This window comes from Cotesia typhae, unplaced genomic scaffold (genome assembly GCF_013202065.1).
Source record: "Cotesia typhae breed Kobodo isofemale line unplaced genomic scaffold, CoteBio_Ctyphae contig_4, whole genome shotgun sequence".
NCBI classification, from domain to species: domain Eukaryota; kingdom Metazoa; phylum Arthropoda; class Insecta; order Hymenoptera; family Braconidae; genus Cotesia; species Cotesia typhae.
This window is the reverse complement of record NW_027423748.1, coordinates 2139941-2165892: the sequence shown is the minus strand read 5'-3', so window position 1 is coordinate 2165892 and position 25952 is coordinate 2139941. Positions and strand designations below refer to the sequence as shown.

At 35.8% G+C, this 25952-nt stretch overlaps 2 protein-coding genes across 15 annotated transcripts in view; both read left to right on the top strand.

Moving 5' to 3' along the window:
• Positions 1-25952, top strand: part of Mp (collagen XV/XVIII-type protein multiplexin) — a 622917-nt gene that overhangs the window by 545783 nt on the left and 51182 nt on the right. The window lies entirely within an intron of this gene.
• LOC141527226 (uncharacterized) lies at positions 11470-13709 on the top strand. The gene is made up of 2 exons (XM_074242584.1): positions 11470-12833; positions 13010-13709. Exons 1-2 carry the CDS (start codon positions 12650-12652, stop codon positions 13615-13617), a joined length of 792 nt encoding a protein of 263 aa, XP_074098685.1. The 5' UTR covers positions 11470-12649; the 3' UTR covers positions 13618-13709.

The following is a 25952-nucleotide window of genomic DNA, read 5'->3' as shown; positions in this document are numbered from 1 at the left end:
CTCGCCCACACTTCTTTCATCCCCCCATTGACTTCTTTTTCATTCCAATATTCATTTTCATTTTCCAGTAAAATTTCCTTATATAACTCAATATAACTTGATTTGTTTATCTCCTCAGTCTCTACTTTTCTGAGTTTTATTCTGTAGCATTCTAGTCCAGTCTTAATTTTTTCTTCTAACTCCTCTGCCTCCGCTATTTCATATATCGTTTTTATTACCTCTTTACATTTTATTTCTTTCGCCAAACACTTCATTTGTTACCCCATTTTGTCGGGTATTATTTTATAATTTCTCTTACCTCTTCTCTCAGACATATTTTCGGCCATCTTCACTCTTCTATTTTTGTTATTTTTACAATGTATCTCCAGAATCTTTCGACAATTACCCAGCTGATCTCATCTTCTCCTATTTCTCTCCTTTTTCTCTAAGTTTTTTTCCCCATTTCTGAAAATCATGATCTTAGTTTTCGCCGCATTTACTTAAAATTTATTTTTATCCACATATTTTTCAATTTCTTTTATCATCTCTCTCATGCCTTCCACTGTATTCACTATCGCCGCTCCATTATCCGCATATTTTACCATAAATATTTTTTCCTTTCCAATTACCGCCCCTCCAATGTTCTTCCTCGATATCTCATCCATATCATCGATGAATATGTTAAATAACAGCACACTTAACGCACACCCCTGCTTGACACCTTGATTTATATCAAATTCATCCGTCTTTGCCCCCTCTATTACTATTTCACTTGTCGTATTTCCATATTTCACTTTTATCATTTTATGCATTTTCCCACTTATTCCTATTTTCCACAACTTGTCCAGTAGTATTCTTCTATCCACCGTGTCGAACGCTTGTTTCAGATCAACGAAACAAACAAAGAGTTTTTCTTTTCTTTTTAATTGGTTATTGATTATTGCAATAAGTATAAGCACATGGTCTCTTGTTCCTCTGCCCTTTTTAAATTCGGCTTGGCTCTCTATGATCTTTCCTTCTCTGTCAGTCCACTGCATTATTCTCTCCGCCATCATTGCTGAGAGTATTTTATATCCAATGTCCAGTAACGATATCCCCCTGTAATTCTCCGTCTTATTCACATCTCCTATCTTATAGATTGGTATTATTTTTGCTTTTTCTTACCTTTCTTGTAACTTACCCTCACTCCACATTTTATTAATTATTTCTCTGATCTCTTCCAGCACACCCCGCGGTAATTTTTTATAAATTCCGCTGCAATTCTATCCTTGCCTAGAGCTTTCTTTTTCCATAGTCTTTCCACCGCTCTTAAAAATTCAAGTCGTCCGAATGGTTCATCTAATTTCTCATCCTCACTTCTTTCCTCTTCTGTACCATCACTATATATTTCTGCATTTATCGCTTCACTTTGCTCATTTTTGTTTAGCAATTTGACGGAATGTTCTATCCATCTCTCTCTATTTATCTTTGCACCTTTGCTTTTTCTTCTTTTTCGTCTAAATTTATTTATCGCCTCCCACCACTTACTCATATCTTTTGCTTTCGATATTTCATTCTTATTTTCCTTCCATCAGTCCTCCCTAGCTTTTTTCACTGCACTTTTAAAATTTTTTTTCGCCTCCATAAATTCTTTTTTATTTATTTCATCCTGACCTTTTTTTAGCATACTTTTTAATTTCTCCCGCACCACTGATCTCAGCCATTTACACTCACCATTGAACCATTCTTTTTTTAAGTCACCTTTTTTCTTTCCGCTGTTTGTTTTTTTACTCATTCCTGCCGCTCTCGCTGCATTACGTATAAATTCTTTTTTATCGCTCCATTGCAGCTCCTCACTGATTTCTCTTCGCTCTTGCCACTCATTATATGTCGCATTCACATAGTCCATCGTATTGTCCTTCTTCTACATTATTCTTTCCTCCTCCAGTCTTTTCATTCCCTTACACAGATCACTATCTTCTACCACTCCTTTATTAACAGCCTTTTTTCTCTCTAGCTCTACCACTATTGGTAAGTGATCTGATTCTACTCTCTTTACAACCTTTCAACTTTTAACTCTACAATCTTCTCCCCGATCTAATATTAACACCAAGTCCAACACCGAACAACAATTTTCACTTTTTCCCCCTACATAACTTATTTCCTGCTCTTTGTCCCCCTCTTTAACACCATTAAGGATTTTCAGACCCAATTCTTCACATAAATTCAGTAACTTCTTTCCTGCTGCGTTTAGCTTTTTGTCCTTGGACTTTCTTTGCTTTTCACTCGTCATAGTTATTTTAGTCACATCACTTTCTCCAATTCTTGCATTCATGTCACCTAACACCATTGTCTTTTCTATTGTATCTTCCATTTCTCTAACCTTCTTTTTTATTTTTTTTTTCTATCGCATCTATTCCCACATTATTATAAACTGTTATTAACATTTCACTCTCTTTTTTTGTTTGTCAATTTAAAACCATAGTCCCACTCTTTCACTTCCCAGCCCTCACTCAGATCCTTCTTTATCCCGATCATGTGCCCTCCGCTCGCTCTTCCCCTTTTACTTTGTTTGTTTCTTTCCGCCACCTTTATAAACCACATCATTTTATTACTCATTTTTTCTACTACTACTTTTTTATTTTTTTCTTCTATCCATGTTTCTAGCAATGACACTATTTCATACCCCTCTATTATCTTGTTAAACTCTGCATAGTCTTTTAACCCCGTGATGTTCCAGCAGAAAACTTTGCAATTCAAACCATTTTTATTTTTTTAGTTTCTCTCCAATTTTTACTCTGATTTTTATTTTCGTTTTTGTTTTGGTAGAAATGCCGGTACTTTCCCTCAAACTTGGGTAGGTTTTCTTACTAATTAACTTATTTTGTGGCCTTGAAAAAGACCGTTGTTATTAAGACTACGTTGTAGTCTTAATTTATTGAGATGACTTGGTGAGCTCTGAAAAGAGCTGTTAAAATGAAACAGTGCAAGTAGACCTTGCACACTTGAATTGTGAGTTCTGAAAAGAACTATTGATATGAAACACTAAAAGGTAAGCCTTGCTCGCTTGACCTTGATGAATTTACTTCATCTATATGCAAGCCTTGATCGCTTGCTGTAGACCTCTTGATTCTTCCTTTTCTTGATCCCCGTAGTTCGATGGATAAAAGTGGACTGTGAGGTAGCTCTCCTCGTGGCCTCTTTTAAACGGTCTGGTGATTTGAGAGGGGATTGAATTGTATGAATGCATTGGCTCGATAGCTCCGATGGACTGAGTGGGGGTATCGAAGGTAGCAGCCCAATTACAACTTAGAATACTTACCCACTATGACTGGCTCTCTCGTCATGGTCCGTGCGCTTGTTAGTATCTGATGAAGATCTTAGCTATGACTGGCTTTCTAGTCATGATCAGTACGATTGTTAGTACTTAATGAAGACCTTTACTATGGCTAGCTCCTTAGTCATGGTTCTTGCGGTTGTTAGTACCGAATGATGAATTTGAGAGTTTTTTTCAACAGTTTTTATTTTTATTTGTATTTGTATTTTTATTAATATTATTATTATTTGTTATTAATTGCTCAGGGGGGTTTTCCCCGGAGTCCGACTCTCGGAGGGCCCAGCCTGAGCGCCATCCATTACTGCTGCACCACTCCGCACAACAAGGCGGTTAGTGAGTGCAGCAGGCCAAATTCATTTGCCTAAGTAGACGCAGGGATCCCAAAATGACAGCCTTTTGCATCCGCACTGCTAGAGACACGGCTGCTGAACTGCAAGCCGGTATCTTCGCAAGTGAAGACACAAAAGACTGTTTCATCCCTCCAAGGACGCCGACAACCAAAACGACGAGCTTGACACGGTAACCTGGGTAGAGTTTGCCAATTTCAAACAGGAGATCCTGATATATCTGGTGTTTGTGCTCTTCTTTGGCCGAGATATTGTATTCGGCTGGGGCCGAAAACTCAATGACATAAATGTCACGAGTAGCCTTGTCGAAGAGCACAATATCAGGTTTGTTGTGGTCAATCCGCCGGGTTGTTGCGAATGGTATGTTCCAATAAATTTTGGAACTGTCATTCTGAACAACCTGCGGAATATCTCCTGGCAGATAAGGCAGCACTGGTGTCTCATCGATACCGTAGCTATATCTGAGATGATAATAGAGTACTCGCAGGGCAGCATTGTGACGCTGTATGTAGGCACCTCTTGCCAGCACAGGACATGCCGACAAAAGGTGCATCAGCGTCTCTGGATGTTGTTTACACGTCCGACAGGACGTGTCCGGAAGCTGCGCCTGGAGCACCTTGCTACGGTATTCGAGAGTGTTGATAACACCATCTTGGCAGGCAAATATAAACCCTTCGGTCTCGGACATCAGGCCAGCTGACTTCAAGAAGGAGAATGTCAGCTGGGTGGACAAGCCATGGTCACGGACGTGTTTGAAATACACGCTGTGCATAGACTTGTCCATGTGTTCACCGAGGAGTTTTTTCTCCTCGGCTATCCTGACGACGCTCTTGAACTCCTTTTTCGGGAGTTCAATGAGAGCGTTTATTTCTCCGAGACCTAATGTACTTGCCGCGTAGATTGCTGCCTTATACAAGAACGATCCCTTCCGCGCATTTTCATGACTATGAACAAATTGCATCAGGAAGTCGTCCTCGTCTGCTGTGAAATTAGCAACCTCGTATGTTAAACCCAGAACCAAACGATCGTGAAGCCGCTCCAAGCTCTGCAATCCTCTCCCTCCGATGTTCCGGGAGAGGTACATCCTGGCGACTGATGAGTTAGGGTGCATACTCTGATTCATATTGATGACTTTACGGGTTTTCATGTCGAGATCTTTCAACTCATTTCGAGGCCATTTCAGGACCCCAAAAGAGTAAAGTAGGACCGGGACAGCAAGCATGTTAGTAGCTGAGACTTTGTTCTTGCCGGAAAGTTCTGATGACCAGATCTTCCGCAGTCTCCTAACATACTCGCTGCGAAGAGTTGTTCGGACTTCAGAGACGGCATGCATTCGCCGCTCTTCAATCCCTAGATATCTGTACAACTCTCCGGCGTCTAATTCTCTTAAGACGCTCCCATCCACTAATTCGACATCTCCACCCGTATCAGAGCACTTACCCTTCGCCAGGTGTACGACCGCACACTTGTCCAACCCAATAGACATTCCGACATCTCGTGTGTACTCTGCTACGATGTTGAGGGCCGTTTGTAGATGATCTTTGTTGGCACTGTATATCTTTAGATCATCTATAAACAGTTGGTGAGTGATCGAGTATACTCGATCACTCGGTGGCCCCGCAGAGTACCCACGAGTTTGTCGGAGGGCAACAGATATCGGCAGCAGTGAGATGCAAAACAACAGAGGGCTCAGACAATCTCCCTGAAAGACGCCTCTCTTGTACTGAACAGCTCCGGTTACGTGCAATGCATTTCCACTTCCTATGTGAAAACGCGTTCGCCAGAGCTGCATCGTACGTTGTATGCATCCCACTGTTTGGCGATTGATTCCGAGGCATTTGAGCAGATAGAGAATCAACTCATGTGAAGTTGAGTCAAATGCCTTACGGTAGTCAATCCAGGCCATGGACAGGTTGCGTTGGTAGTAGATTGCGTCTTGAATGACGCATCTATCTACCAACAAGTTGATCTTGCAACCTGACACGCCCTGTTTACTGCCACGTTGTTCGTATATCTGTTGCCACACAGGCTCTATCTCCTGCAAGATACGGTTATTTAAGATTTTTGTAAAAATCTTGTAAACCGCATTCAAGCAAGTGATAGGCCTGTAGTTCTTCGGGTCGGACAAGTCACCCTTTTTAGGAATGAGTACGGTTCGCCCTTCTACCAGCCAGTCTGGAATTGGTTCGTCGCCCTGAATGTATGATGTAAAAATCCGGGCCAAATGAGCATGTGTAGAAGAAAATTTCTTCCAGCAGAAGATGTTTATGCCATCTGGACCCGGGGCAGCCCAGTTCTTGCTGCCATTCAGGGCTTTACGAACCTCTTCCACACTAACTGCAGGGCTCTCTTAGGCGATATCCTGCCGTCGGTGTTCTCGACAGAATGCCTCGAAGTCGTACAGAGCTGGAGTATCCGGGTTCACGTTTGGTTGATCTCCGTACAATTCACTCCAAAAGGCTTCCACTCGCTCAGATGATGGATAATTCTCGGGAACAGCGGTCTTAGGTGACAGAAAGCGTGAAGGGTTGGATCGAAACAAAGAGTTATCGATCAACCGCTTCAGCCTTTTCTCTAGTGACTTTTTGGAAGCCACCAGAGCCTGCAATCTGTTAAGAGACTCTTCTTTGATGACAAGAAGAGTACTCTTGTTCAGTGTGTGATGCTGCCTTCGAAGTTCTGCCGCCAGGCGACGAACTTTTGGCGTGTATGGTCTTTGAGTACTAACATACTCTATCACACACTGAATGCGGGAGACATGTTTCCGAGAAATGTCAATTTTGTGTCCAAGTTGAGCGATGCGCAGCTTCAACTTCGCCTCGAAGGAGAGAGAATGTCTTCTCTCTATGGGCAGAAGCGAAGAAGCGGCACCGTAGACCACCAATTATCCTTAACCAGCTCCCTACTTCTTTCTTTCTCTCCGTATAATCATCATCCAGGTGTATGTACCCTTCAGCATATACCTGTTCCTCATCATGCCTCTCTTGCTCTCTTTGTCTCCCATGTTCATCAAAATCCTTCCCTTCATAGTTTTCACTTGCCTTTTACCATCTAGTACTACTTTCATTTTTTCTTCTAGGATTGCCAGAGCTTCAGCGTTACTCTTACATTTATAAGTTATGTAAACATTATTTCTTTTTTCTTCTCTTTTTTTGCGTTCTACTCTTAATTCTTCTTCATTCAGCTTCCTCGGCCCGTTCTTTTCCCACCTACTTTCAGCCCTTTCAATCATCCACTCCTTTCTAAAACCAAATCTCGCACTGTTTGCAAATTCGCCCTCTGTTACTCCTCTTGCAAGTACCTCTGTCACCTCCCTGGGGACATAACTTGCATTCTCGAACCTTGGCTGGCTTTACTGCTTCTTTTTCATCTCCAGCATTTTTTTTTCTTCCGCCTTCATGCATCTCTCTATCAATTTCTCCTTTTCCATGTCCCATTTTCTTCTTTCGCTTCTCATATTTTTTCTGTTATTTCCCTCTCCTCCGCTTTTTTAGACATCTTGCATTTTATTTCATTGTGCTCTCCGATTTTTTTATTAATATCCTTACTATTTATTTTGTCGCATATTTCTTTTTTTGCCAACTCAATGGATCTCTTCATTAGCTCTCCTATATCGTCCACCGCTCGGATTAGCATACCCTTCCAGCCCACCTCGCTTCTTCTATTTTCGTCATATATCTTCTGACTCAAATAAAGTAAATATTTCAATTTGCCATTCGTCGAGTATCACTTCATCTGCTTCATCTCGTGTTGCCAATTCAAATTACTTTCTGAATTTTCATGAAGACCGCCATTATGCTGCGCATGTGCGCTGTCTCCGCTTCTTTTATTTACCACATCCCCAAATCCCGCCAAAATCGCTTCATTCCCCCTTTCCTTTAGCGTCTCCTCCAATTCATTTTCGAAACCCCCATCCTCATTTTTTTTATTACTCTCATCCATGATAATTTTTTGAATTGGGCTAACCGAGCTAAACGCAAAATCTCTTATGCCTTGCTGACTTTTGCTTCTCGTGTTATAGCCGCGCTTTTTCACCGTACCGGCGCACACTTTCTCTGATATAACATCAAGCTATACATATATATAATAAAATTTTAAGTTTAGATCGAAAAATACAATTCTATAATTGCCCAGCGAAGCGGGTGCGTAACAGCTAGTAGTGGTGATAGTGGTATACTGGTAAGAATGACTAAGATGAATCTAACGTGTTGGTTGACACCGGGGGATAGATCGAAGTGTCGATCACCGCTCAAGTATCGGGATTTGTGACCGTTTTTCCCCTCCTCGTGCCGTCTTGTGACGTCACGGGACTACCTATTATTTTAGCTAGTGTCGGTAACGAAAATTTCGGGTGGTAGTTTGCCAGGCTGATAAAGTCGGGACATTTTGTAGTGTCTCAATATATATCTATATATATATAAGCGAAATACCACTCACTCACTCATCACGAGATCTCCGAAACTATTCGCCCGATTGACTTGAAATTTAGCTGTTCAGTACTAATACCGGTACCTTCCTTCAAACTTGGGTAGGTTTTCTTACAAATAAAATTATTTATTAGTCTTGAAAAGGACCGATTGGTTAAGACTACGTAGTAGTCTTGAGATGACTTATTAGTCACACGCTCTTAAATAAGAGAAAATGAATATTGAGCTCTGAAAAGAACTGTTTGAATTTTAGCTCTTAAAAGAGCTGATTTAATGATACTCGAACGTAGCTGAGATTGAGATGACTGGATAAAGACGTTCGATTGAAGATAGACAAGCTTTGCACGCTTGCTATCCTAAATACTGTACTGTTGATGTAAGCCTTGCTCGCTTACTGTAGACTGTTGGCGAAATTCCTTCTTCTTCTTCTTCGTCTTCTTCTTCTTCCTCGCTTGATGGTTTAAAGTGGACTGTGTTATAGCTCTCCTCGCTACCTCCTTTTAAACAGTTTGTTGATTTGAGAGGGGATTAGAGTCTGTCAATTCACTGGCCCGGCGGCTTCGATGGACTGAGTGGGAGTTTCGAAGGTAGCGGCCCAATAACAATTTAGAATAATTTCCCACTATAATTGGAATAATTTTTCACTAGCTCTCTAGTTAAGGTCCGTGCTTTTGTTAGTACCATGACTAGCTCTCTAGTCATGGTCCGTGCGATTTTTGATGCCAAATGATGATCTTGGCTTTTTTCAACATTCTCCCCCCCCAAATTCTGCAGGAATGCAGAATTTCAATCAGACGACTCTTGGTGAGGAGCTAGTGGGAGAAGAGCTAACTTGACAATTGGTCGAGTAAGAATTGATGTAGCGGTCTTGAGAGTGACTACTCGAGTAAGTCCATCTTTCCCAGGGTGAAGTTGGATTACTCTCGCGAGAGGCCATTTTGAAGGAGGAAATCTTTCATCTGTTATTAAAACTAAAGACCCTAGTTTGATATTGTCTTGTTGGTTGCGCCACTTTGAGATGGACTGATGTGCAGATAAGCATTCTGCTGACCATCTGTTCCAGAATTGTTGGAATCGTTCCTGTATCCTTTGAAATTGAGATAATCTTGATTCGTTAACGGAAGTTAGAGATGGTTCAGGTATGGAGTTGAGCGCGGCTCCTCGAATGAAATGGCCTGGAGTTAGGGCTGAGAGATCTTCTGGATCATCTGATAAGGCACTGAGAGGTCTTGAGTTAAGTACTGCTTCAACTTGTGCTAGGAGAGTAGAAAAATCTTCAAATGCGAAGCTGGTTTCTGATATTGACGATTGGAGATGACGTTTGACAGATTTCACTGCAGCTTCCCATTTTCCTCCCATGTGAGGTGCTCCTGGGGGATTAAATTTCCAATTTGTGCCATCATTAGTGAGTAGACGTTGAAGCTCTTTTGATTCTGAGGTAGTCTTGGAGAAGAGACGTTTCAATTCATTGTCAGCTCCTTTGAAATTAGTTCCACAATCACTATGTAGTGTTTTGCAGATTCCTCGTCGGCTAGAAAATCTTCGAAATGCCTTCAAGAAGGCTTCAGTTGAGTAGTCTGAGACTGCTTCAAGATGAATTGCTAAAGTTGAGAAACAGACGAAGACTGCTATCCACCCTTTAAATTTCCTTGCACCTCTTCCTTGAAATGTCTTCAATGTGATTGGTCCAGCGTAATCAACTCCAGTTGCTTCAAAAACTAATGATGGAGTTACTCGAGATGACGGTAGAGGAGCCATGAGTTGTGTTCGGACTGCTCGGATTCGGGCGCAGACTAAACAGTGTTGGATAAAAGACTTGATTGGAGCTCTTCCTCCTAATATCCAACATTGACGTCGTAGGTACATTAGTGTAAGTTGAGTTCCACCGTGGAAGGTCCGGGCATGAGCATCTGCGATGAGAAGTTCAGAAAGTTTACATTGTCGAGGTAAGATGGGTGGGTGCTTGCTGTCATGATCAAGTTGAGAATTTTGAAGACGTCCTCCAACTCGAAGTATACCTTGATGATCTAATCTTGCAGTTAGTCTAGAGAGGGCATGAGATTTTGCTAGGGGTTTTCCTGACATTATGGTGCTGATCTCAGATGAGAAATATGCTTGCGAGTTGCTTTTATCCAAAATAGTTTTGCTTTCTCTAAGTCTGCCGGTCCAATTGGAGATGTTGATACGTTCGAGTTGGGGATCCGCTTGAAACATGAGATGGCTCGATGACATAGTGCTGTTATTCGTAGTAACTTGTTGAGGTCCTTGTGAAAGGTCTTTACACATGGAAGATCGATCAAGTCCCAGATTGTTGGTTGTATTACTGCTGTTAATGAAATGCCAGGTCGTTCTTCTAGATCTTCTGTTGGAGATAGAGCTACTGAGATTGGCCAATATTCAGGAGATTGAGCTAACCAAGGTGGACCTGTCCACCAGAGATGATGACTAATTAGTTGAGAGGCGTTTAGGCCTCTTGAAGCACAATCTGCTGGATTGAGTTTTCCGGACGTGTATCTCCAACAGGCGTTTGGAAGTGTTTGATGAATAGATGAAACTCTGTTTCCAAAGTATTCTTTCCATTTCATGGGGTTATTTTTAACCCATGCAAGGGTTATTGAAGAGTCGGTCGATAGAAATACGGGGACATCTTGGAGTTCTAATGTAGATTGTGTATGCTTTATAAGATGGGCGAGAAGTACAGCAGCTGAAAGCTCTAATCGTGGAATGGTTAGTCGCTTGATTGGAGCGACTCTAGTTTTTGAGCAGACTAGAGTGACTTTCGACTTTCCTTGACAATCAGTGATCCTGAGATAAACAACAGCAGCCATTGCTAGCTGAGATGCGTCGGAGAATCCGTGGAGTTGTACCGAATAAAAATTGGATTGCAGATTAATCCATCTTGGTATTCGAAGTTCAGTTAACTTTGAGATGTCTTCTCGAAATTAGGAAACCGTCTTATAAACGGGAATAGGACTTAGGATTAAGTGTTAATTAATTGTAAGGGGAATATCATTGTAATGGGGTGGGTTAAATAAAATTTCTTGAAAAATGAATTTCTTTGGTGATTTCTGTTTTCTTCTCAGCAATCTCTCACGACCGTGAAGAACTTACTCCATGCTCTGGTCCAGTTTCTGGATACTGTGTCTAAAAATCCAGTGGCGCCCTAAATAAATTAAGGGGTGACCAAAGAGGACGACTGGGTTTTTCAAAAGAAATGCTTTCCGTTTCAATATATATATATATATATATATATATATATATATATATATATATATATATATATATATATATATATATATATATATATTAGGTGATTCAAAAAAAAAAGAATATTTTTATTTTTTCGTTTGGTACTCTGAAAAATAGGTTCCTAGACACCTTTAAGAAAGCCTCTCCAAGCATGAGTTCTTAATTGTAACGGGAAGGTCCTCCTTCTTACAGTTTTCTATTTTTTCTTATTATCAGATAGAAAAATTTATATCTCGCTTCCAACTACTTGAAAAAATATCTTGTTCCTTAGATTTTGTAGGAAATTGAATGCTCTACAAAAAAGGTCTCTTACGATTTTTCGTAAACCCAACCGTTTAAAAGATATTAACGGTTAAAGTTTGATTATTTTTGGGAAAATTTTTTATTTCTTATGAATTTTATAACTCAATGAAAAAAATCATTATGAATGATGAAACTCATAGTTTTGTAGGAAATTTACTGCTCTATAAAAATGGTCTCTTATGATTTTTCGATCAAGTTGAGCGTTTACGAGATATTCATCGTCAAACATCAATGCATATCAATTTTTCTAGTTTTTGATCAATAATTCGAAAAATTTCAATTTATTCTGTGAGTTTCAAGGAAATTTAGACAAATTTGAGTTTTTATTATAAAAGCAACTCCTATAGATGTTTTCTGTTCAAAAATTCATTTGAAAGTTTTTATTCTAATAATATTTTTTTAAATTTTATCTTTAATAATTTAAAATCTTAATCGCGTTGTCATTTATTATTATGAAATTTGTTCAGTGCGTATTTTTAAATTGTTTTTCACAAAATATACATAAAATTTTCGTTCGAGGGGATTTTTGTTTTGAATTCCATTTCTTCTTCTGTTTGTCTTCTGAAACTAACGCCATCTATGTTTTTTACTCTCAACTATCTTCAGTATCTACCCATTTAATATCGTATTTTCAGTGTTCCTAAAACTGATCATCTTGAATACGTAATAAAATAATTCATTTTAAATAAGTCTTATAATCATCACATAAATTTATTTATCATCAATTAACCTACAATGAATAAAGAAATACGTTTTATCGGAATACCTCTACAAAGAATTTCGGAACGTAAGTTACCAAAAGTGAAAGAGGTTATGCGTGTGTTTTTCTACCAACTTAAAATTTTAAAGTATTCAATCAAACAAAGTGCTAAAAATTCAGTTGACCAAGTTATTGAACTGTGGAGAAAAAATCAGATTCCAACTAGTGGAGCTCCTAATGCAGTCAAAAATTTCTTCGCTATCACAGTCAATGGTTAAAATTACAAAAAAATTTCGATAAAAAGAATTCAGCGCAAAACCAAAAGGAAATGAAATTTCAGACTGATCTTGAACAATTATTCGACATTGTGAGCGAAAAATCCTTAAAAGTGCTTGATGATAATATTAGAAAGTTGTATTTGGATCAAAAATTCGGTACCCATAAAGAGATTCTTTCTAATAATGTACCTGTATCAAACTTAACCACAACTATGATGGGAATAGATGAGAGTAGTAAGTATCTGAGATATTTAATTATTATAAAGTCAGGTAGTAGTGTAACTTTTCATAGATGACTAGATGACATTTGACTAGACAATTTTTGGAGTCCTTTCTTAATTATTTGTCATCAAAATGAATAAATTCTATACATTTTCTTCGTTTAATTTATAAAACAGATCTTATTCCAGACTTAGATCAACCGTCTACCAGTCATGCGATTGTTCCAAGTGAAAAATCAGAGTCGTTCTCTACGTATACATTAAGTGGAGTTACAAATTTTGGATCTGATTCAGAGTATGAACCTCCAATTCCGACAAAACGAGCAAAACTTGATGTCTTAACTCCTGAAGTCATTTTTGGACTCGACCGAGCTAATGTCAGCAGTAGAAATGCGATGTTTATTATTGCTCCGGTTTTACTAGCAGTAGGTATTAAAATTGAAGATACAACGCTCAGTTATAGTTCAATTCAACGAGCTCGTATCCTTCAAAGAGAAGACATTGCTAAAGGACTTAATGACAACTTTAAGACACACGATAAATACGTTGTGCATTGGGACGGAAAAATGCTGAATGACCTTGTTGGATCAAAATCTGTGGAACGGCTACCAGTTATTTTAACTGCATTTGGTACCGAACAATTACTTGGGGTTCCAAAAATGAATTCTGGGACGGCAGGAAATCAAACATCAGCCATTTTATCGACATTGAGTGAATGGGTTATTACTAATTATGTTAAGGCGATGTGTTTTGACACGACGGCAGTTAATACAGGTAACTTATCAATGATAATTTAATCTAAAAATATTTAATTATTAACGTTCTAGTTTAATTTTTATTGCTTACTGAATTTCACTTTTGAAATTATTGAGAATTATTTACTCATTTGGATTTTAAATATAATCTACAATTTGTTGAAAATATTAAATTTAACGATAGTTATCTATTTTCTTTATACATGAATTCATAACGGTACATGTAAGGCAATTGAAAAGACTTTGGGAAGAGAGTTAATCTGGTTACCATGTCGTCACCACATTTTTGAGATCATATTGAGAAGTGCATTTAAAGTATATTGGCCTGTGTCATCTGGGCCAAACGTACCAATGTTCGGAAGATTTAAAAAATCATGGGATGAAATAAATAAAACTAATTATAAATCTGGAATTGAAGATACTGTTGTTGCTGATATCATTTTGGATAAAAAAAATGAAATATCTAATTTAATTGCACAATCCTTACAGGTATGATTTAACTGCGATTTTAAGAAAAAAAATTTTCTTGTTTCTGACAAATTTTTAATTGTTTTTGATAGTTACTACAACCCCGAGATGACTATAAAGAATTGTTGGAATTGTCGTTGATTTTCCTTGGAGAAATGCCTCAAGAAGAAATTTTTTTCAAACGTCCTGGTGCAATTCATCATGCTAGGTGGATGGCGAAGGCAATTTACAGTTTAAAAATGTTTCTATTCAGAAATGAATTTAAACTTTCTAATAAAGAATTGGACGGTCTTCGGCAAATTTGTATATTTATAGTTACACTGTATTTAAAAGCTTGGTTTTCATCAACTTCTGCAACAACTGCTGCTAATCATGACTTGCAGTTTTTGAAAAATTTATTCGAGTACAAAAATATCAATTCATTGATTTCTTCAGCAACTTGTGAAAAAATGATTTTGCATTTATGGTATTTAAGTGATGAACTTGACATTTTATCATTATTTGACGATACCGTTTCATTGGAAGTAAAAAAATATTGTTGGAGCTGTTAATACTCGTAACGGTACAGATTCTAAAGCTAAAAATTTATAATTGATAAAAACGATTTGAATTCATTAACGCAAAAAGTCTGAGTGACTTTGTTTCTAAAAAGTCTTTAAATCTCTTTAAAATCTTTGATTTACCATATGACTTCCTTGATAAAGATATTGAATCGTGGCCTACTAATGACAGTTACATTGAAAATAAAGAATACTTTAACCAATTGAAAGTTGTTAATGATTCAGCAGAACGAGCTGTTGCATTAGTTAGTGAGTATAATCAATGCTTGACAAAAATGAAGAGCAATTCCAATACTTATTGCAAATTATCAAAGAACATCGAAAAAACTACCCAAACTGCAATAGAGGAAATTATTTACAGTAAAAGTGTACCGTTATGTTGAAAATATTGAAAATTATATGGCAGTTGATAATTAAATAAATAAATTCTTCGATAAAAAAGTGAAACACATGTGAAACACACTAAATTGAATTATATATTTAAAAAAATGCACTAATTTTTTGTTTTAATGTAATCAAACATGTCCAAGACTAAAAAAACTAATTAAAAAAATAGTTCATAACATATTTCTATTCATAGAAACTCAAATTTGTCTAAATTTCCTTGAAACTCACAGAATAAATTGAAATTTTTCGAATTATTGATCAAAAACTAGAAAAATTGATATGCATTGATGATTGACGATGAATATCTCGTAAACACTCAACTTGATCGAAAAATCATAAGAGATCATTTTTATAGAGCAGTAAATTTCCTACAAAACTATGAGTTTCATCATTCATAATGATTTTTTTTCATTGAGTTATAAAATTCATAAGAAATAAAAAATTTTCCCAAAAATAATCAAACTTTAACCGTTAATATCTTTTAAACGGTTGGGTTTACGAAAAAAATCGTAAGAAACCTTTTTGTAGAGCATTCAATTTCCTACAAAATCTAAGGAACAAGATATTTTTTCAAGTAGTTGGAAGCGAGATATAAATTTTTCTGATAATAAGAAAAAATAGAAAACTGTAAGAAGGAGGACCTTCCCGTTACAATTAAGAACTCATGCTTGGAGAAACTTTCTTAGAGGTGTCTAGGAACCTATTTTTCAGAGTACCAAACGAAAAAAAAATATTCTTTTTTTTTTTTGAATCACCCTAATATATATATATATATATATATATATATATATATATATATATATATATATATATATATATATATATATATATATATATATATATATATATATATATATAAGCGAAATACCACTCACTCACTCATCACGAGATCTCCGAAACTATTCGCCCGATTGACTTGAAATTTAGCATACTTACTCCATTCGTGATGTAGACGCTCACTAAGAACAGATTTAACGCAATTCCTAGCTATAATGAATTTTTCGTCTACCATCACGTATGCTACTCCCTCCCCTCCCTCTCATTCTTCCCCTCCCTCCCGTGACTTCTTCCCCCTTCCCTATATCTCTCTCTCTTTTTTTTTTTTAGAAAATGTCATTTTGATTCGCCAATCTAAGAAACCCATCAAGTGGCACCCATCAATTATAGAACTCACCCCCCCCTCCCCCAGCGCAACCACCCACGCTAATCAACCGTTGCCATGGTTACCATTGCCATGGTTACCGTTGTCATGGATACCGTTGCCATGGTTACAGTTGAAATGGATACCGTTGTCATGGTTACCGTTGCAATGGATAAAGTTGCAATGGATAAAGTTGCCATGGTTACAGTTGCCATGGTTACAGTTACAATGGTTACCGTTGCTATAACAACTGTTAAAATGAATAAATTGTAATAACAAATTCGGTTGTAAACTAAATTCAGAGGAATGATTAGAATAAAAGTAGAAAGTTACTAAATACAAATATTCTATACAATTATTATTCAACAGTATTATTCTATACAATGTTAGGCAAATACATCGATTTTTATCGATTGATTGTTGGGACAGTAGGAATTCATAATCATACTTTTTTTAAGAAAGAATAGCTAAATCATTAATAACTGAAATAGTTAATATGTATTGGAATGATCATGAAGGATGAACTCCATTATATCATAAAACAGATAAATATAACATAAATATTAATGTTGATATTGTTAAATGATTATACTGATTTTAATGATTAAAATTAAAATGGTAAATTGTGTTTGATGTATCTTCTCTAAAATTTCACAACAATATCGTTAAATTATTATAAAAAAAGGAAGATTTAAGATAATTATTAATAAAATGAATAATAATAAATATATTTCTTAATACCACTTAATTTGTGATGAATTTCTTAATAATAAAGATTAAAAATTTTCATTTTTATATTTATAAGCACAAATAAATTTATTCATTAACTTATCGATGTTAATTTTCAGTAAAATTAATATAATAACATTGTTGTTTATATTTCCAATTAATATGTGATTAATTTCATAATCTTGATCACTAAAATTCATATTTTATAAAAAAATGGCGCTAAGATAAGAAATAATAGGATTAATAGGTATTAATAAGTAATAATAAGATAACCAATCTTAATAACGTTATTGAAGTTGGCGTTTAGACAAAAGAATAATAACATATTTATTCATGTAATTTATAAAGAAATTCAGAGCTGTCAAAAAAATTATTTCATAGACAAAAAAATATATAAAATTTTAATTAATTATCTAAAAATACATATGTTATAATTATAAATAATTTAATTTAATTCAATTGTGTTATTGGTGAGTTTTGTTGATATTGCTCTAATTTTTTATAATTTAAATTTACTCCCGTTGTGTTGGTGAGTTTTTATGACAATTTTAATTTCCATTAATTTGTTAATGCTTTTTTTAAATTGATATTAATATTTTATTAACGATATTTTTTTTATTTTGATTAAAATTTTTATACTTTTTAAATTTAGGATAAGATTCAATTCTATTGAAAATTTTTATTTATAATATTTTAAAAATTTTTATTATGAACGTAGAATATATTTTAATAGGTGGGTATTATATCCCTTTCCGAATTGTCGAGATTATAGGCGACGGAGCGTGTTTATTCTCTACTCTGTCCCTACTGATATACGGCAACGTATCGAAGGCTGACGAAATTCGAAAAGAAATTGTTAAACATTAGGGTGTCCGTTATTTCCCCAATTGGGTTTTATTTTTCAGACGCCCCCAAAACTTTTAGATTTTGACCTAAAAAAAAATATCAGACCCATTTCAGCCCTTAATATTGATATTAACCCGTGCCTAAATCATAATCCTTTTCCCATTTAAATAACATGGGATTTTTGCACTTTTTGCAATTCATTTTTTTTTTATCTGAACAAATATAGCTGAAAATACCACTGGAATATATTTTGTCGGAAATTTTACGCTCTACAAAAAAGGTCTGAATACTTTTTTCGATAAAATCAACCCTGTGAAAGGTATTCAAAGATTAAGTGGCGCTCATAAATAAATTCATCGTTTTTATCAATTCTCTCCATCATTTCGAATTATATCTGAATGAAACGAATACAGGTTGGTAATTAAATAGAAAAATATCAAAATAAGGTTTAAAATAAAGTTTATCATGACTTTTCAATAATAATATTTGAATAATTATCAGCCTTTATCATTTTTACAATTTTTTAGTCAAACATTCTTTAGTTGCAAACGGATATTTGGCTCTGTATTCACTTACAACTTGAATCAGATATTGTTTCTGGTCTTCTTGAGTGGTTAGTCTATTAATGTAATCTTGTGTTAATTGAACAGCTCTTTCAGCGACATCGTTCACTACCTGCAAATTATTAACAATTTCTAGTCCTTTCAAATAATCACCATTACTAATCCACGTGTCAACATTTGTTTCCAAAAAATTTTTACTGATGTTAAATCTATCAAACAATTTTAGCGAACTCGAATTAATGAAGAAATCAATATCCTTCTTTTCTAAATTTTTTACTTCATTGTCAGTGTTAATAATATACCGTTTAAAAGAATCGAATTCTGAATCTTCACTACTCTTCAACGCTACAACCATTTTATTTTTAAGATCAACAGATAAGTTTGGATCGAAAAATGCAAGAGCAGCTGTTTCAGCATTTAAATACCATAAATGATTTTTAAATTTATGCAAAACAGCTTCCGAAATTTTTTTATCGATTGTCTTGTATTGATAAACTACTTTTAGAAACTGCAAATCTAAATTTGGAGACAGTGCTGCACGAGGTACCGCAAACGAGAATGGCACATAAATAAACACTATAAATAAACAAATATCTAATAAACTTTTTTGCAATTGTTTATCTAATTCATAAACATCTCGAAATATATAGATTTTTAGAGTATAAATCGCCTTAGACATCCAGCGAGCATGATGAAATGCTCCTGGTTTGTAAAATTTGACTTTCTCGGCATCCATTTTTCCAAGGAAAATTTGACATAATTCCAAAAGCTCCTTGTAGTCATCACGAGGTAAGATTGAACATAAGAACTCTTGAACTTTAGCATTTGTTTCTCCAATCTTTTTGAGTAATTTTTGCGGAATTTTATTTCCTACTAAACCGTTCTTGTATTTTGTTTGATCAAGATTATTCCAATTTTCCTGAAAATTCTTGAACAAGGCAACATTTGGCCCATCAGTACCTGGTATTTTCGTAACAAAAACACAATTTAAAACTAGTTCGTAAATGTGATGTCTGCAAGGTAGATATAAAAGCTCTGTTTGTAATATTTGCTCCAAATTGATCGCCGCTCCACTTCGACAGCCTAAATTTGAAGCCGTTGTATCACAACAAACTGCTTTAATGTTATGAGTTAATCCCCATTCTTGAACCGCTTCAAAAATTGCCCGAGCCTGTGTTATTCCTTTCCCATCTTGTAAGGCTGGTACACTTAATATTTTTTCGATGTTATTACTTCTAATTATGATTGGTACTCGATCGACTTTTTTGCAAGAAAAACCATCGGGTATCAACTTTCCATCCCAATGTACTACTGCCGGACCAACTTCAATCTCACCAAATTCTTTTTTATTCGTTCAGCAGCTTCTTTACGAAACTTTGATCGATATTCATTGAATGATGTTTTGTTCAAAATTAAAGTATTAGTGTTAACTCCCAGGGCTGTTGATATAGCTGATATTAACCGAACAGAATTCCTGTAAGAGATGTTGCAGCTATCTAAAGCAGAAACTACATCTTCAGTCAAAATATTAATAGTTCCTCTCACATTTTAGGATCGTAATCTCGACCTCCAACCTCAAATATGGAGAGTGAGCTTTGGTGAGATGTCGATGTAGTTGTCTCACCGCTTAATGCTTGCTCTCCACTTAAAGGCTCATCACTAGTAGTTTTAGAGCTTGAAGGTAAAGTCAAATCTGGAGAGAAAATAAGAAAATGATTATCTTGAATTTATCCTAACAGAAACGATATTTTCAGGTCCAAGCAATAAAGTTTTTCTATTATTTACCTGAAACCGAACGATGTTCATCGTTGGTTATCAAATCAATATGATCATCATTTTCAGATACAATTTTATCTTCCGTTTGAGTCAGATTTTCTGCAATGGATTAAATATTTTAACATCTACTGTTTAAACTGCGTCTAAATCAATATTCTCATTCAACTTTTACTTACCTAATGACTGACAATCATTTTCATTCTCTTTGCAAATACGTAAATGATATTTTCTGTCTGTCCTTTGATCTGATAAAAACTCTAACGTTTTAGTATCAGCTATCTCTAGAATATTTCCGTGAGCAATGTCAAATAATTTTTCAAGATGCGCAGAAAATTCTCCTTCTGCCTTTGGATTTGGATTTTTCTGTACACTTCTATAATTATTATACAGTTTTTCTACTTTTTCACGCATCTTGATGTCGCTTGAACCTGAATTCCTGCGCTATCCCAGATTTTGATAACTTCTTCTGTAACGAACTGATAACTTGCTGAAAGTGTTTTATTTTTTTCTCTTGTTTGATGAAACAACAATTTTAACACTTGTTTGTTCGTTGGTAATTTATTACCATTGATTGTTTCAGCTGGTTCTCGTAAAAGGAACAATTGATTCCTCAAATTTACAGGTTTATTCATTTTTTTCTCAAAATTTTACTGAACACTAAAGTTTCACAATAACAATTAATCATAATAAATACTTCACTGAGAGGTTAGACTCATGTGACATGAAGTTCTCTCAGGCTCCTCATAGATGACGTTGAGAGTCAAAACCAATAAATTTAAAACGTGACTTTGATTAGCTTCTTCAGTTAATTTGCATTCAATTTACAAACTTGATAAAAGGAAACTATTTAAAGACCAAAATTTAGTTTAAATTTTGTTAATATACTGCTTATTACAGTTATTCTATAATTTTATTGCAAAAAAAAAAGTAGAACGATGAATTTATTTATGAGCGCCACTTAATCTTTGAATAACTTTCACAGGGTTGATTTTATCGAAAAAAGTATTCAGACCTTTTTTGTAGAGCGTAAAATATCCGACAAAATAAATTCCAGTGGTATTTTTAGCTATATTTGTTCAGATAAAAAAAAAATGAATTGCAAAAAGTGCAAAAATCCCATGTTATTTAAATGGGAAAAGGATTATGATTTAGGCACGGGTTAATATCAATATTAAGGGCTGAAATGGGTCTGATATTTTTTTTTAGGTCAAAATCTAAAAGTTTTGGGGGCGTCTGAAAAATAAAACCCAATTTGGGAAATAACGGACACCCTATTAAACATGTATCAAAAAATTGGACAAGATTTCAATGCGTCACACAAATGCCATCTGGCGCCCCTTATGATACTCAAGGTATTTACTGTATAGAAATGTCTAAGCATAACACGTATGGGTCCATTTGCGAAATTATGGCAGCTGCAGAATTATTTCCTTATCAATTTCAAGTGTATCAAGGTGGCTGCCTCATGGCTTCCGTTGGAGAAGCGACACAGGGTATAAAAAGACTACGATTTACGGGAAATTTTAATAACGGTCATTTCGATGCTTTGATTGATTTTGTCGAGTCAATGCATGGTGGTAATGTTCATGTAAGTAGTGATAATAATGTGCAAAGAAGTAAAGAAAATGTTTCATTCTTAGTGTCTCAGACTAACGAAAATGTGTCAGTGGCAGTTTCACAGCCTCAATTAGTTTCTAACATTAATTTATCAAATTTGAATTTAAATAGTGATGATAATGTGCAACAAAATGATAAAAATGTATCATTTTCAGTATCTCAGCCTAAAGAAAATGTGTCAGTGGAAGTTTTACAGCCTCAATCAATATCTAAAATTAATTTATCAGGTTCAAGTGAATCTATTAGTGATATTGTAATACCCCTTCAACCAAATAGAGGAAAAAAAATGAAGAAACGATTTACAAATGCTATTAGGAATAAACAATTGAGACAAGCTGCTTCAAAATATAATAAATTTCATCCTGAAGTAAATAGAGTAGCTGCTGCGAAATATACTAAAAGTCATCCTGAAGTAAATAGAGAAGCTGTGAAAAGGTACGTTTCTCAAAACCAACATGTTAATCAGGCAGCTATAGTTAAATACAACCAAAAATGGTTACAAATTAAACTAGCACCTTGGCAATCTAAGACTTTGTCTGGCTTTCACTACAAAACGAACATCGATTATGGAAATGATAAAGTTGTAAACATTGGAAAACGATTACCGTGTATTTATTGTCGTGCTTTAAAATGGATGGATGAACCTCCAGGGATGTGCTGCAGTGGTGGTAAAGTCCAGCTTCCTACAATTGAGCCCTACCCTGAACCTTTGAACAGTCTCCTTATCCATCAAGACCCGCTTTCAGAACATTTCCTTTCCACGATTCGAAAGTATAACGGATGTTTTCAGATGACGTCATTTGGAGCAAAAGAAGTGAAGGAGGGAAATTATTTGCCAACATTTAAAATTCAGGGCCAAGTGTACCACAGAATAGGTAGCCTTATGGCTGAACCTCATCAGCATCCTTCTTTTCTTCAGTTGTACTTTCTTGGGGATGATAAACGTGAGAGTGAAATCCGTTGCGGAATTACTCCTGGTGTTAAACCCGAATTAGTTAGCTAACTACAGAAGTCGCTTCATAAAAATAATAAATATATTTTGGATTTCAAGGCCGCTATCGATTCAGTTCCTAAAGACCAAAAAGAGTTCAAGGTTGTAATTAATGCCGATAGAAAACCGCAAGGTCAACACAAGGGTAGTTTCAATGTTCCTCAAACTAATGAAGTAGCAGTTGTTATTGTCGATCAGGCTTTCGAAAAAGAGATATAATTAGGAGTGAGAAATATATCCACCTAAAAGACACTATGGTAAAAAGAGATGGACAGTTTTCAGAACTTGGTAGAATGGTTGTATTGCCGTCTTCGTTCACTGGTGGACCCCGCTACATGCATGAACGAACTCAAGACGCTATGACGTACGTACGGCATTTCGGACGTCCAGATTTATTCATTACATTCACTTGCAATCCTAAATGGTCAGAAATTGAAGATCTTTTGAGACAAGGACAAAAATCTTATGATCGACACGATATCATTGCGAGGGTATTTTGTTTGAAAGTTAAACACATGATGAATCTTCTGACAAAAGGTTGTATCTTTGGCAATGTAAGGTGTAACATGTATACTGTGGAATGGCAGAAGCGTGGACTTCCACATGTTCATCATATTCTTCTTTGGTTGGAAGAAAAAATAAGACCTGACTCTATTGACGAAGTTATAAGAGCTGAATTACCTGACCCTGATCAGGATCAAACACTTCATGAAATTATTAAATCAACAATGATTCATGGCCCGTGTGGAGTTTTCAATTTCAATTCACCTTGCATGCTGGCTGGTGTTTGCACTAAACGATACCCAAGGCCTTTCTTAAAAGAAACTCAAACAGGTGAAGATGGATATCCTAAGTATCGAAGGCGGTCTCCGGAAGACGGTGGAATAGCAACAAAAATTAATGGAAATGATATTGATAATCGATGGGTGGTACCATTTAATCCTGTTTTGTCACGTACTTTCAAAGCTCATATCAATGTTGGGTATTGCAATTCAGTTAAATCTATCAAATACATCTGCAAGTACGCAAATAAGGGTTCTGATCAGGCAGCGTTTACCGTTGAAAATTTAGATGAGGTTTCTAGGTATGAAGCAGGACGATACATAAGCAGTTCTGAAGCAGTCTGGCGTATTTTCGGTTTTCACATTCATGAGAGATATCCTCCTGTTGTTCATCTTGCTGTTCATCTAGACAATGGTCAAAGAGTTTATTTCACAGAAGAGAACATTGTTAATAAAATCGCGAATTCAAAGAAAACAACGCTTATAGGTTTTTTCGATCTCTGTAAAGTAGATGGTTTTGCGCGAACTCTTTTGTATAGTGAAGTTCCAGGTTATTACGTTTGGAGAAACAATGAATTTATTAGGAGGAAAAAAGGAAAAGTCGTGACAGGTTTTCCAGAAATTAAAAAAGATCATGTGTTGGGTAGAGTGTATACTGTCCATCCCGGTAATGCTGAATGCTACTATTTACGCCTTCTCCTACATGAGATTCTCCTTCATTCAATGATTTAAAAACTGTAGAAGGGGTAGAGCATCCGACTTTTCAAGCAACTTGCAGAGCACTTGGATTATTGGAAGACGATATTAACTGGGATCGTACTTTAGAGGAAGCTTCTATTTTTTATTCTCCTTATAAAATTAGAGAGTTATTCGCGATTATGTTGGTTTTTTGTCAAGTGGGAGATCCGATAAAATTATGGACAAAGTACCGGGAAAGTTTGTTAGAAGATATCAAAAGACAAATGGAAAGAGAGAGTAGAGATGTTGAACTGATCGTTGATATCGTTTACAACCAGTGTCTTATCCTTCTTGAATATATTGTTACATCAACGTCAGGTAAGTCATTGTTAGAATTTGGGCTTCCAGAACTATTAAGAGAGCAAAGCAACGTTATTAACAACCGTCAGTACATAAATGAATTTGCTTATGATGTTTCTCAGTTGATCGAAGCAGTTTTTGTAGGGGTTTCGAAATTAAATGACGATCAGAAACAAGTTTATGATGAAGTCTTGAACAGTATTGATTCTAATTCGGGGAAGTTGTTTTTTCTTGATGCTCCTGGTGGAACTGGGAAAACTTTCTTGATCAATCTTCTGCTTGCTAAAATTAGGAGTAGAAAAAATATTGCTGTTTCTGTTGCTTCGTCAGGGATTGCAGCTACGTTAATTGATGGAGGCAAGACGGCGCACTCAGCTTTTAAACTACCTCTCAACTTGAATCATTCCGATAATCCCATTTGTAATATCTCAAAGCAAAGTGACATGGCGCATGTACTCAGAGAAACAAAAATTATAGTGTGGGATGAGTGTACTATGGCCCACAAGAAAGGTGTTGAGGCTCTTAATCAGACACTTCAAGACATTAGAGAGAATAATCGACTTATGGGTGGGTTGACTATTCTTTTAGCTGGTGACTTCAGACAAACTTCACCTGTTGTACCACGAGGAACACGTGCAGATGAAATTAAAGCCTGCCTAAAATCTTCAATTTTATGGCCTAATATAAAAGTCCTATGGTTGAAAGTTAATATGAGGGTATGTCTTCAAAATGACTTGAGAGCGAAAGAGTTTTCAGAATTATTAATTGACATATGTAACGGAAATCTCCCAGAAGAAGAAAGAAAAATAACCATTCCAAGTAACCTTTGTGAAACTGTGGGAGAGTTGATTACTTTGATTGATAGAATATACCCGAATATTCAACGTGGTGCATTAGATAGTTTATCATGGTTAAAAGAAAGAGCTATTCTGACTCCAATAAATGAATCAGCTGATAGGATTAATACCTTACTGATAGAACAACAAACAACTGAACATATGAAGTATGAGTCTGTGGATACAGTCATAGAAGTAGAGGAAACTGTTCATTATCCTGTTGAGTTTCTGCAGACACTTAACCCGCCAGGCATACCACCTCATATTCTTCATCTAAAGATTGGTACACCGATAATGTTATTGCGTAACTTGAATCCTCCCCAATTGTGTAATGGCACCAGACTACAGGTAAAAACTCTGCGGAAAAATTTAATTGAAGCGACCATTTTTACAGGAAAGTATGAGGGAGAAAATGTATTCATTCCAAGAATACCTTTGATTCCATCAGATTATCATTTTAAATTTAAGCGTTTGCAGTTTCCAGTTAGAGTTTGCTTCGCGATGACTATTAATAAAGCTCAAGGGCAGAGTTTAAAATTAGCTGGTGTAGATTTACAAAGTGACTGTTTTTCCCATGGTCAATTTTATGTAGCGTGTTCAAGAGTAAGTTCCTCTGAAAATCTCATCATTATTCAACCAGAGA